Below are 13,933 nucleotides of genomic sequence, written 5' to 3'. Positions count from 1 at the left end.
GTGTGGAAAGTTTAATAATTTTTCTGTTTTATAGGAATGCACCTACTTTACAATGAAAGAAATTAAAAGGTAAATAGAAGAATCTTAGTTAAATTATTTTACCTATATATTATATCCATGTTCTATAGATTATACAAACGCTTCATGGAACTTTCACTGCTTTACTATTCACCAACCGAGCTAAAGAAGATGAGTCGCCCAACTTTGCCACCACACATTATCGCAACGATGGCTGAATTAAAGGTAAAAACAATATATCGTTTTAAATAATTGGCAGGCAAACCATTATTTAACTTGCAGGCTAACCATTATTTAACTTGCAGGCCAACCATTATTTAACTTGCAGGTAAACCCTTTCGCCGACCGTATAATCCACGTATTTTCTGATGACGTCAACGGGTGTATGACGTTTGAAGGTTTCTTAAATATGTTTAGCGTTTTCAACGAACAAGCGCCAAGAGATGTCAAAGCTTTTTACGCCTTCAGGATCTACGGTATGTTCTTTGGTTGATTGTTACGTCATAATAACGTATTATTATGGTAGATTTTGACGGGGACCAATACTTGGAACATGGCGACCTCTTGCGGACACTTGAAAGAATTACGCGACGAAGTTTAAAAGACGAAGAAGCGGAGCTGATAATAACAAAGGTATGCACTATGACGTCATAATGATAATAACAAAGGTATGCACTATGACGTAATACTGGCCAATGTTAGGTATTAGAAGAAGCGGAAATGGATGACGATATGAAAATATCGTTCATGGAATTCGAACATGTTTTGTCAAGGGCGCCCGACTTTTTAAGGTATATATAACACGTCATAATACATGATATATTACGTCATATTACTTTACAGCACTTTCCACATTCGAGTATGAAAGTGAATGACATCACAAAGCAAGTGTGACGTAACAATACCTAGAGGATTGGCACATGACGTCACAGTGGTACATTGTGATGCAAACAATAAATAAAGTTTTACATCATTAAGATTTATATTTTAATACTTCTATGTAGATTAGGGTTTTGACTATGTCTGTTCCTGCTACGTACAGATGTAAACATCATATCGCAACCAGGGACTGTACATTGATGCATTTCACGTAAATGTACAGATTTAAAATGGACTCTCAATGTCCCCTTATTGCTGTACATGCGTTTACATATATTACACTGTACTGGCCCCGTCTTCCATGTGTTTCCACCCATACATAGGGTCGGGTCATCTAACTCAGTGACGTCATCACATGACGTCATTGCTTCCGATCGTCCCGAGTATATGACGTCGTCCATCGGTCCAGGAAATCCGTTAAGTGGCGCTGTTGGTCTGTTACCGCTAAAGGCAGCAGCGAGCAGAGTAGCGTTCATCCAATTATGACGTAATAAAGCGTCACCATGGTTGGTTTGTTGCGTCACACCCTGTATTCTTGTGTATGGATGGTATAGATTCGAACACCACCCAGGGTACGACGGCATCGACGGAAATCGTTCAACCGATGATATTCGACGTTTCATTGATGACGTCACAATGTCGTTTGTTGGCGGGAAAGGTTCAGATTTTCTTCGACTTCCCGTTGGCTCCACCATGCGGCTGTTACCGTTGAAACTTTTATATTGGGGAAACCACCCGGATGGGAATCCTGGTTTATAACGTATGACGTCATCATGGCATACTGTGACTTCATCATGACGTACTGTGACGTCATTTTGACATACTGTAACGTCAGGTAAAGAAAATTTACGTACAAACATGACGTCATCCTTGACGTCATTGAATGTTGGTTGCGTCACAGAGCTCTTCGATCTTTGTTTGTGACGATTCATGTTGTTTGCAACGTCATAAGCGATAGGTTCTGGTTGGTTGCTTTCATAAAACTTTAAAGCTTTTTTATAAAACTTTTCATAAGTTTTCCTGAATGACGAATTTTCGTATTGTGATGTCATAACATCCCGATTACTATCGCTTAAAACGTTTGTGACGTCACAGGAAGTTGATTGACTAGGAGTCGTTGATGCGGCCTGTTGGTGGCAGAAGAGAGTTGGTAATAGTTTTTCCCTCAAACTTTCAGCCATGCCGCTTGTTTGATTGCTAATGCACGGGTCGCTGTATAAACCTCGTAGTCGTAACTTACTGGTGAGGGATTAGGGTTAATATTTATAAAGGAAAATATGTTTAAACACAACCTATGTAGATTAACATTTGCGCTATGTCGATCTCTGCTTCGTTTCGATGGAAATGTCGCTGTACAACCCCCCACACTGCATTGCCACATCTCTTTTAAATGAACGTTCTTTATATGAAGCTTTACACTGAGAGAAAATATGTTAAATATTAAGTTAAACAAACGAAACAATATTACCTGTACACATTCTTGAATTCCTTTCCACATAAATGACAATTCCTTGACCGAGTTGGAATCCAAACCCCACCATGTATTTCGCCACCGCTGTATATATCGTCGTTTGGTTTAGCGGATATGACGTGGGGTTGGGGGGGAACCGCCACCGGGGCATCTTCAATTTTACCAGGTCGTGGTTGGGCGATCGTGGGGAGGGACAGCGATCGTTTGTGACGTAGCAATGTCCGCGATAACTCGCCGGTACTGTGACGTCGCTTTATCACTTCATTGTTACATGGCAATGGATCCTTTATGACGTCATCGAGTTGTTTTGCTTTGTTTGACATCGGTGAAATTGAAGACACCTCTGACGTCACAGGGGACGCTGTTTCGTCATACGTCATAGTGACGTCAGGGCCGTGACGTCGGTACGGACACGTCGACTTCCGCTGTCGTTTTCGGTTTGATGGCGCGTTATGGTTGGATGATTCTGATGGGACATAACTCTTAGAATCTGTGACGTCAACAATAGCATCTACGTCATAATCGTGACGTGATAAATCAAACAACTGTGACGTCATAGAGTGGTTGACTGTTGAAGAATTGTTTTGCTTTGATGACGTCACAGACGCAAATTGAATCGATCTTTGTTGGCTCTGGAAAACAAAATTGCAAATATTTTAGTTGGCCCACCAAACAGTTACCCCGGAAAACAGTTACCCCGCCAAACAGTTACCCCACCAAACAGTTACCCCACCAAACAGTTACCCCGGCAAACAGTTACCCCGGCAAACAGTTACCCCACCAAACAGTTACCCCGGCAAACAGTTACCCCGGCAAACAGTAACCCCGGCAAAGAGTTCCCCGCCAAACAGTTACCCCACCAAACAGTTACCCCACCAAACAGTTACCCCACCAAACAGTTACCCCGGCAAACAGTTACCCCGGCAAACAGTTACCCCGGCAAACAGTTACCCCGGCAAACAGTTACCCCGGCAAACAGTTACCCCGGCAAACAGTTACCCCACCAAACAGTTACCCCGCCAAACAGTTACCCCGCCAAACAGTTAACCCCGCCAAACAGTTACCCCGGCAAACAGTTACCCCGCCAAACAGTTACCCCACCAAACAGTTACCCCACCAAACAGTTACCCCACCAAACAGTTACCCCGGCAAACAGTTACCCCGGCAAACAGTTACCCCGCCAAACAGTTAACCCGCCAAACAGTTACCCCGACAAACAGTTACCCCGGCAAACAGTTACCCCACCAAACAGTTACCCCGGCAAACAGTTACCCCGGCAAACAGTAACCCCGGCAAACAGTTACCCCGCCAAACAGTTAACCCGCCAAACAGTTACCCCGACAAACAGTTAACCCGGCAAAGAGTTACCCCGGCAAACTGACCTCATAATCCGCCAACATAATCTGCTTGGCCAACTTGAACGTTTCTTTATAACGAACAAAACAAACCAAGATAAATTTCTCCTCAAATTGGTGGTCGTATACTTTGGGGAAACCACCGCAGTCCTGCAAGATATAATAGAAATATTAAAATAGAAATGTTATTATAGAAATAATATAATATATACCGTATCTTTATATCCACGCGCGTATTCTCGTTCCGTCCACAGGTTATGACGTAACAATGCTGATATATCGTCCAACGCCAAACTTGAAAATATTTTATCCAAGAGAATTTTTAACCTGAAGGAAATTAACTTTAAATAAGGGAAATTAACATAGAATTCATATACCTTATCGGGATGACGTCAACGCCACGTAACACGAGTGACGTCATATGATGAATTTCATCTTTAAGGATTGGTTTTGGTTGATTGGTTCCATTGAAAGTTTGACAATCTGAGTGGTAGGGGTTAGTTAGGGTATTTCCCTTGGGTAGTTGGGGTATTTCCCTTGGGTTAGTTAGGGTATTTCCCTTGGGTTAGTTAGGGTATTTCCCTTGGGTTAATTAGGGTAATTCTCTTGGGGTAATTAGGGTATTTCCCTTGGGTTAATTGGGGTATTTCCCTTGAGTTTAATAGGGTTATTTCCTTGGGTTAAATGGGGCAATTCCCCTTGAGTCAAATAGGGTAATTCCCCTTATTGAAAGTACCGTGTAAGATCCAAGGGTGGCCGCAAACAGCGCACTCTCGCGGTTGAAGATCTTTTTTATTAAATTCCTTGCACAAACAATTAGGAATCTTGCAAAGTTTCAACGTTTCGTTTACTGCAGCCTGCAACAAACAGTCATTATGACGTAATAATACTGTGAGATTTTTAATTAAGTTTTATTGCGAGTCTCGCGCGTCTGCATCGTGTCATAAACCGACGATCAAAGAAACTAAGCGACCGCATTTTCCATGGAAGCTCTGGCAAACATCAACCCTCCCCCCTTGCCGATGTTTCAATTTTAATTACGGTTTCAGTTCTTTCGTCACAAACGACTCGAAAATGGCGTTGTGACGTCACACCTCCCTAATCCAAGATTACAGCGATATCGCGCGGGAGGCTTCGAGACGCGTCTGTCATCTCGGCTTTAACGACAAACGGCATTGTCCGCATTCCAATCACGATTGTATACGTCATAGACCAAAAAACTCGCTTTTGCCGCGACTTTTTCGTTTGTTATTATGATGTCACAATGCGATTGTCCGGCGACAAACAACAACAATCAAGAAACAATCAAACAATTACTCGAATAAAATATTCTAATTTTATCTAAAGTTCGCGCATGCGACACCATGCGGAGTTTATTATTTCTTGGAAACTCAAAAAGTTAAAACATGACGTTTCGGTTTGTCACGCGATTGCCGCGCTTGATTAATCGAAATCGCGCTGGAACGCGATCAAACAATCAACAAACAATCCAACGACGATCGCGAACAAAGATGACAAAGATTTAATTTGAAAACTTTTTATGTTTAAACTTTCGTAGCTTAAACGCCTCAAGCAAAAGTTGCTGCGACATTTTGCTAAGCCGATTGCCGTTGTATATATAACGTGCAAATATACCATGTACATGGACCCTGTATACACCATATATATACCATACATCTATACCATACATATATACACCACATCTATACCATATATATCTATACCATATACCATATATATACCATACATCTATACCATACATCTATACCATACATATATACACCACATCTATACCACATATATATACCATATATATACCATATATATATACCATACAAATATACGGCAGGTGTATGCGCGTGGTGAAATAGGGTGGGGAAAAAGGGACAACTCATAAAATCTAAATATCCTAAGCGTGTTTTAAACAATTAACAACAGCCTATGGGAGTCGTGAGAAAACGGTTTTATAATTCTTTGAATGTTCTTTGTTTACCACCAAAGGAAGCGAGTAAATAGGGATGAACAGGTGTCCCATCTTCCCCCACCATAATTTACCACGCGTATACATCCGCCATATATACTGTTACGTCATAATCATATTTACGACACCTAGCGGCTATTTTCTCACCATTGACTTTTTTTCATTTCAGTCACGTGGTTAATCGATGTTGTGACGTCACAGTATAACGTTGAAATCCAATATGACGTCACAATCATTAATTCCAAAACCTATAAAGGAAATAAGCATTGTTTAACTAAGCGTCGCCATTTTAACGCTTTCGCCATTTTGAATTCAATATTCTAAGTCATAATACATATTGTCACGTCATAACTAATAATAAATAAACAATTTACCTTTGATGCGTCACAGAGCATTCGATGAACGTCGTCGCCCGGCAAAGTCAAGTCGGTTATGACTAAACAATGCCCAACATTCCAGTATCGGTGATCGCTCCTTAATTGGATGAAACTTCTTCACTTTCTAGAACTTTCCGGATCGCAGGTTCGAGGGTCGCGGTCGACATTCATCACCAAGAACACACGACACTAAATCTTTATTATTTCTATCTCGGCCCCCGTCACGCATCGGTGGACTCGCAAACAAAATTAGTCACGTGTTCTTACCTGAATTAGCCTGCCAGACAAAGCAATTAAAATATTTTCGTGGCGTTTCGGGAATAAACAAGAAATACGGTTTGTTTTAACATAATGACTTGATTATTAATCGCGTCAAAAGAACAAAGGGAATTATGACGTTGACATTGACGGTCACGGGTGGGTGAAGCTATTAAAATTCCTGGGCTCAAAGCGGATTGGTTGCAAGGCTTATGCAAGCAATCTACGTCACGTGTGTAGTCATGCGTGACGACGTCGGCGACACGAAGATGATTGTCTAACCCCCCTCCTCCCAAGCCCCCTAACCCTAACCCATAAGCCTCAACAACCCGAGCGCTGTTGAGTGACGCGACCCAACCGCGCGATAGCGAGTAACTCAGCTATAATGACCATTATGACGCAAACAATGCCATACTTGTTGCGTCACAATCAACAACAAACGTCAATAAAACATAAATCAAAAAGTTATTTTCTACCTGTGACGTAATAACTACGTCATGTGATGTGACACACACGTCACGCAACCATGGTAACTAACGTACCTTGCGCTCTCATAGTCTCGCGACTATGACGAAATAATGAACATTCAATCTCAACCGTGACAACCATCAATGCCAACCAATGCTACAACCCCCCACCATGGGACCTTGAACGTTATCGGAAACATTAATATTGACAACTGGCATTGTGACATTGAGATCAAGCGTGTGTTACGTCACTATCGCTGCACAAACGCTTATTGTGACGTACACAAGGGACCTGTCATGTGACAAACATCTCTCCCGCGACAAACCCTTTACATTCCAAAACTAATTCAATTATGTTTTGTAAGTGCCGCTACATATCCTGTGCCTACAACACCACCTAACGGATGGTTGATGCATGTTCAGTATCCGTTAGTTGCGCTACAGAGCAACAACTGTGTGTGTGGCGTCATTATACGATTCCTCCTAGCGGAATCCTATTTTACGATTCCTACCACAAGGTTGCGCTCGTGCCGCGTCAATTTACTTCGCGATTTCCGATTATGATTATGACATAATAATGCGTACGGAGTTGAACAATTAAATTATTTTCATACAAATTTAAACGGAAAATTTAAAAGGCGAAGTTGTAGAAGTCGATATCGCCCCTTGTTTAGCGAATACGAAAGGTAGTTAGGTTTGTTTGCGTAAGCATGAAGGCTTCATGGGAAGTGACGGCGCCCCATACCAACCAACCCCCCAACGACTAACCCGCCCATAATAGTAGAGCGAGCAGGCCACGCACGCACACCGTGTCAAGTTACACTCAAGTTCACTGCGCTATTCGCTCCTACATGATCTATTAGCGGATAATTACCCGCTTTGTGACGTATTATTAAGTCGATTATGATGTCGAAATATAGATTGTTATAATTTAAATATTAATTGTTTAAAAATAAAAGCCGAAAATATTGAGACTGCGTGTGGCCCATTAGGGGTAGAGGGGGTTAGGGGGGTTGGGGGGTTTTATTTATCCAACACCCAGCCGTCACGCAACAATAAACCGACATTGACTTGGTGAATTTAACATATTGAAATGCGGATGAATATATTAAGCTAAACGAACTATTTTATCTCTCGTTTTTTATTTTTTAAAAATATTCTTTTCCATTTATTTTTTTATAATGGTCATTATGACGACACAAGGACTTCTTTTTGTTTTTACGTCACGGGTCGATTGTGACGTGTCACCCAAGTCGTCTGCGGTTGAAGGAACGAAAAACTTGACACCCGGTAAAGTTCGTTTGGAATCTTGGGGTAGAGTTATCATTCAAACTCAAGGTAGAGTTGGAGGGGTTGGTAAATATATCACGAGTTGCAATCCATTAAGCAGTCGCTAATACGAAGGTTCCGGTTTAATATAATGTAAATAATTTAAAGGCGACGAGGTTGATGAATGAGAGTCGTCGTAAGCGCGACACCATTGAGATGTCACATCTAGATCAAGATTCACGTTTATTATTACGTCACAATTATAAAACAGAGGTTGTTCGTAGCTAAGCGTTGTAGATGTTAGATTGTGACGTAACAGAGGTACTTGTCACGCAAGAGACAAACTTGATTCTTAGACAGTGCACACTTGACGAGCAGCGGTGCGTGTCGCGTCCATAGCGGAAAATGGATAAAGGTCATTTATCCGCAAACAAAGTTTATTGTTACGTCGTAATTATTAACCGCATTATTACGTAACTGGTGTGCATTATGACGTCGCTTGGGATTTGGCGGGAAATCGCGCGGGTGTCGGTTGTGACGCAATAATGTGTTATATTGTTTACGTCACAATGAGGATTGTCTTTCGCGGTCGTTCGATGTAACGCGATCGTTCATTATGCCATTGTTTTATCATTGTTATGTCATTGTTGGGGCATTGTTACGCAGGTGAAAGGTCGAGGACAAACCGAATTATGACATCACAATAAACTTTTAATAAATCGCGACCTTAGCGCGTGGTGGCGCAATCTGTGAGGTCACAATCGACCACTGTGACGTAACAATACGACTTGTTATTGATCTGAATCGTTAATTGTGATGTCATAATTAGGATTGTTGTTTACACTTAGCATTGTGACGCAATAAAGGTAAGGGATCGAGGTAGTGACGTCACAAAACGATTTATCGCTCACGTGACCAAAGATCGTGAAGGTGACGTCACGAGGGAATGAATTGTGACGTCACTTATAGGTTTGTGACATCACACCTTATGTAATCAATCAACCGTGTAGTGGATTCGACACGCTTGATTAAATATGTTTGTAACGTCACAGCAAAACATTGTTACGTCATAGTGAAACATTGTTACGTCACAGTGAAATATTGTTACGTCACAGTGATGCAACAATAATACTTAGTTAAGAGTTGTTGGAATCCTATTTTACCTCGGTAACGAAGTTTCCAACCAACGCCGCTTCTTCCCCTCTTTCTCTCTCTTGCAGAGCTTTTGACGCGACAAGCTTTATTTCGAGTAGTTGTAGAACTTGCTTCTCGAGGACACTTAGTCAGGTCTGTGATGTAATAATAAAGTTCTTTATGACGTCATGGCGATGGTTGTGACATCATGGAGGGAATCAAATCATCATGATGATGTCACAGTGCTACAGCCAGCCAATCACGAGGCAGTATCGACCCCGCTACCCCCCCACCCCCAACCGCCCCCTGATCTAACCCCCCAAACCCCAACAACACCGACTAATGACGTCACAATACCTGATTGTTCAACGTCACGACCGACCGGAAATACGTCATCAACCAGCGAGAAGCCGCAGATTGAATGTGTGGTAAGCCAAATATCGCCATTTTAATTGCAACAAATATTTATTCCCTAACAAGTTTAGTTTTTAATAAATATTCTTATTTAATTTAAATATTTAAATCCTAAATTCATTTGTTTTACGAATTGTTTTTTTTATGTTTTTGAAATTCGACGGCAGATGTTTGGCGATAAAACAACGATTGTTACGTCACAATTTTCTGTAAATATTCAATTGTTATGTTATAATAAGTTAGATTATCATTTTGTAACGTATGTATATGCTTATTTGTGACAAAACAGAAATAAAGCCGATAACAGTAACGCGCGCCATTTTGGTTTAGGTGTGTGGGGACAAAAGCAGTGGCAAACATTATGGCCAGTACACTTGCGAAGGGTGTAAAAGCTTCTTCAAACGAAGCGTACGAAGGAACCTTTCGTATACATGCAGAGGAAATAGAAATTGTCCAATAGATCAACATCATAGAAATCAATGCCAATATTGCCGACTGAATAAGTGTGTGAAGATCGGGATGCGAAGGGAAGGTAAGAACCTGCCAACCTTCCATTAGAAATGTTTGTATTACGACTTGCCCTCAAGTCCACTGTCGAGCTTAACGCGAACTCGGGTCATTGTTACGTCACTAACACTGTTTGTAAGGTTACAATGACCGCGATTCAACTTTAGAATGTTTAGCGCTTCTTAGAACGGCCATCTTACCGCGTAACAGAAACGATTGTGACGTAACAAGGCAATTATTCGGTCAGAATAATATTCGTCATATTCGCGGGCGTGTCAATATTATTAAATCTAGAATTATATTTATTTACACAACAATGGCCCTATATGACGTCACAATGAACACCGCGATATCATATGTCCATCATCTTATACATCGTGGGCATCCTATATTTATTGACCGCGGACACCAAGATCGAACATTGTTTCGCTTATTTGTTTTAATCCTCACAGGATTTTATGCTCAATCAAGCGTGACGACCCATGTTCGATTGTGACGTTACTATTATAATGGGAATACCCTAACCCGATATATATTGCAGCTGTACAAAGGGGACGCATGCCGCCCAGTCAACCCCATACTACAGGCCAATATGCGATAACCAACGGTGTTGAAAGCAACTTCGGTCCAGGGTATATGTCAGGCTATATATCCATGTTGTTAAGAGCCGAGCCTTACCCAACGTCGAGATTTGCTTTGCAATGTCCCGTCCCAAACCAAATTATGGGCATCGACAATATTTGTGAACTAGCCGCTAGATTGTTGTTTTCCGCCGTGGAATGGGCGCGAAATATCCCGTTCTTCCCAGAGTTGCAGGTCACCGATCAAGTAGCGATGTTAAAATGGGTCTGGAGCGAACTATTTGTGTTGAATGCAGCACAAAGTCACATGCCTCTACACGTGGCACCTTTACTAGCAGCGGCTGGTTTGCACACTTCTATGTCAGCTGACCGGGTGATGACGTTCATGGATCATATTCGCATCTTCCAAGAACAGGTTGAACGATTAAAGTCGCTTCATGTTGATTCGGCCGAATATTCTTGTCTGAAAGCAATTGTGCTTTTTACTGCAGGTAAAATAATTTTGTTGAGTATTATTTTAAATAATCTAAACTTTACAAACACGCGATGTTTATGACGTCACATTCAAAGTTGTTTTATCCGTCGCGTTGTTACGTCATCCATCGTTTTGTTACGTCACATTTAAATTTTACGCTTGGACTCCCGATTATATGACGTCACAGTCGGAACGTGATACGTCACTATTTTGTCATTGTGACCTCACAACAATACGTGACCACTGAAGCGCAATATCGCGACTATGACATCACAGAGTAGGCATTATACGTCACACATATACCGCGCAAAATCTTGTCAAATAAAATCGCTCACTGCGCGATAACAGCGGGGGGGGGTGGGCTTCAATCGTTTTCCCACGATATTGAAAATCACGCTGCGATCACCATTTTGTTTCGTCATAAAACTCAGTGTAACAGACAATGCAAACAGCTCTGTGACGTAAACAATCAAACAATTAATAGGTGGCAGTTGCGACAAAATATGTTTGTGACGAAACAAAGCGTCGGCCGCGAGGGATTACTTAGCGATCCCAGAGGTCGAGATGGTGGTTAATCATATTTGGAGGGGAGAGGGGTCAAAAGGTCATCTTTCCGTTGGTTAGGGTCGTGTCACCTTTGACCCCTGCTTAAAATAATCAACCCTTTAGCTCACATCTCATCCGTTTTAATGCAATCACGTGTAACAAAGAAACCTTATTATGACGTTATAAAAATAGAGTTCTAATGATTGACGTAACAATTGGCGTGTTTTAATTTTGTTGAAAAGTAAATTTGAAAATAATTTATTTATAAAATGCAATAAGTTTGAAATTGGCCACATTCGGGAAATCACTTCAATACAAAACGACATAAAATCAATTGCCCAATAATCTACATACGTCACTAATATTCTACAACATAATATTGGATTTCGTTTTGAATCGCTTCGCTGAAGAATCGACAACGCGATGTTTATTCATTGTTCATGTTTGTGACGTAACACATCATATTTATGACGTAACTAACCTTAATATTGTAGATTCCCATGGATTGAGTGATATGACACACATAGAGAGCGTGCAAGAAAAGTCGCAATGCGCTTTAGAAGAATATGTTCGTCACCAATATCCAAACCAACCATCAAGGTTTGGAAAACTATTACTTCGGTTGCCATCGTTACGAACAGTTAGCGCGAGCGCGATTGAACAGTTATTCTTTGTTCGCCTTGTGGGGAAAACCCCCATTGAGACACTAATTCGAGATATGTTGCTGTCGGGGAGCTCATACGGTTGGCCGTATCACATGACATTGCAATGACGTCACCATTAGATGGGATGACGTCACCAAGAATATTCATGACGTCTAATGACGTTTGCTGTGAGATTGTTGCAACCTAACTGGATAAAGACGAAGTCGTATTTCGGGAATTCCCCTTATGTTCCAAGCACGATTATGACGTAATGATCACGTGGTTTACCTCACACGAACGAAATGTTGTTTCTATGAAAGACACTGCCGGTAACTGTGCTATGTCGTAATAGGTGTCTAACAATTGAAAGGAATAAAATTTCTTGACAATACGTTTGTGACGTAATTATCGCGTTGGGGGGTCAAGGGTTAGGTGGGCTCTCAGTCGTCCAGACTCCGGGGTCACGACCTTAGGTCAAAGGTCACCCAACACCAAGCATGGCAGATGGGGTAAGGTTTAAAGTTACGCGACACGCATGATTGGCTGGGACGAAATTTAAGCCGGTTCCGAACTTGGCTTATTTTCACATCGTTTCATGCCGAACTTGGCTTATTTTCACAACACTTCGTTCGCTAATCTTGCCTTGCCGTGACTGAAACCACTGACCCGTAACGAGAGGTCAAAGCGTCGCTTAATGGGATTCTGGAATCTTGTATTGTTGACCAAACAAGGGCCATTGTCACGTACCGTAATCTCAATTGTTTTGTCACAATACCTGCTTGTTACAATCCAATATTACGTCACAATCAAAATTTTCTGGAATAATTCAATTTTCTTCTCTGACATCATAAAAAATGCTCTCTAACGTCATCTTGTGGCTTTTATTACATCATTGACGATATTATTACGTCACAACACCGACATGCATCATTGGACTGTTTCAACTTCGGGTTTTTGGATCCTTGTTGCCCATTATGACATCACAAACCAGTGGATTGAATAAAATTATCAGATTCCAATTTCTTTAAACACGAAATCGAAAGATCTTGCACTTTACTGCCACCAAGTGTTGAGTCTTTAGACAATCCCATTAGTATCTCGAGTATATTGCTGTGGACATAGAAATATTATATTATTTAGACATGTTACATTCATTCAATTAAAACAAAGAAGAGAAGGAAAATGGGAACAAAACAACATCGCTAAAACACGTTATAGGTGAAATTGCTTTAAAAAAAGTGATTAAATTTTAATTAACAAACCTTTTAACGATATCCTCGGCAGCAAACTTGCAAGCAGCCACGACGTTGTTAACGACGACCAACCCGCGATGTTTAATCTCATTATCTTCGTCCAACGAAATAATTGACAAATTATCCAACCATGATTTGCACTGAAACAATTAGTATTAATATGTTTAGATTGAAGGAAACAGCTAATATGAAGTATGTACAACACAAATTTTTACTTTTTCTCTTATTTTTCTTGCAATATTCTCGCTGTTCGAAGTCAACATAGCAAGTGCACCTGAGGCCGCTTTCCTCGTAGCATGATCGT

The 13,933-nt window shown here is 41.1% G+C and overlaps 4 protein-coding genes across 5 annotated transcripts in view; 2 read left to right on the top strand and 2 right to left on the bottom strand.

The window, feature by feature from the left end:
* Positions 1-995, top strand: LOC100186216 (calcium and integrin-binding family member 3-like). The gene is made up of 6 exons (XM_018815566.2): positions 1-69; positions 129-243; positions 347-494; positions 545-651; positions 721-809; positions 862-995. The coding sequence occupies exons 1-6, from the start codon at positions 53-55 to the stop codon at positions 881-883; spliced, it is 498 nt and encodes a 165-aa protein (XP_018671111.1). The 5' UTR covers positions 1-52; the 3' UTR covers positions 884-995.
* zf(c2h2)-44 (zinc finger (C2H2)-44) lies at positions 860-7,712 on the bottom strand. Of its 2 annotated transcripts, XM_026838468.1 has the most exons (9): positions 6,079-7,712; positions 5,852-5,952; positions 4,460-4,580; positions 4,101-4,206; positions 3,936-4,050; positions 3,751-3,873; positions 2,366-3,000; positions 2,187-2,315; positions 860-2,136 (listed from the first exon to the last, which is right to left on the bottom strand). In XM_026838468.1, exons 2-9 carry the CDS (start codon positions 5,852-5,854, stop codon positions 999-1,001), a joined length of 2,370 nt encoding a protein of 789 aa, XP_026694269.1. In that variant the 5' UTR covers positions 5,855-5,952; positions 6,079-7,712; the 3' UTR covers positions 860-998. The 2 variants fall into 2 exon arrangements, with proteins under 2 accessions (XP_026694269.1, XP_009861392.1); XM_009863090.3 differs by having other exon boundaries at positions 2,190-2,315; positions 5,852-7,706.
* A 1,627-nt stretch (positions 7,713-9,339) lies between these two features.
* On the top strand, positions 9,340-12,767 carry coup (nuclear receptor). The gene is given in 4 exon segments (NM_001078205.1): positions 9,340-9,637; positions 9,954-10,155; positions 10,672-11,202; positions 12,227-12,767. Coding segments are annotated over 4 exon segments (1,251 nt in total). The 5' UTR covers positions 9,340-9,397; the 3' UTR covers positions 12,505-12,767.
* Positions 12,768-13,238: 471 nt separating this feature from the next.
* LOC100179629 (protein unc-45 homolog B) overlaps positions 13,239-13,933 on the bottom strand; it is a gene marked incomplete in the record, with an annotated part of 4,830 nt that continues 4,135 nt past the window's right edge. The window contains 3 exon segments of the mRNA XM_018815564.2: positions 13,239-13,486; positions 13,639-13,769; positions 13,845-13,933. Coding sequence (XP_018671109.1) covers positions 13,357-13,486; positions 13,639-13,769; positions 13,845-13,933 — 350 coding nt within the window.

The sequence above is a fragment of the Ciona intestinalis genome, unplaced genomic scaffold (assembly GCF_000224145.3).
Source record: "Ciona intestinalis unplaced genomic scaffold, KH HT000093.2, whole genome shotgun sequence".
Classification (NCBI taxonomy): Eukaryota; Metazoa; Chordata; class Ascidiacea; order Phlebobranchia; family Cionidae; genus Ciona; species Ciona intestinalis.
This window is presented reverse-complemented; position numbering and strand designations above follow the sequence as displayed.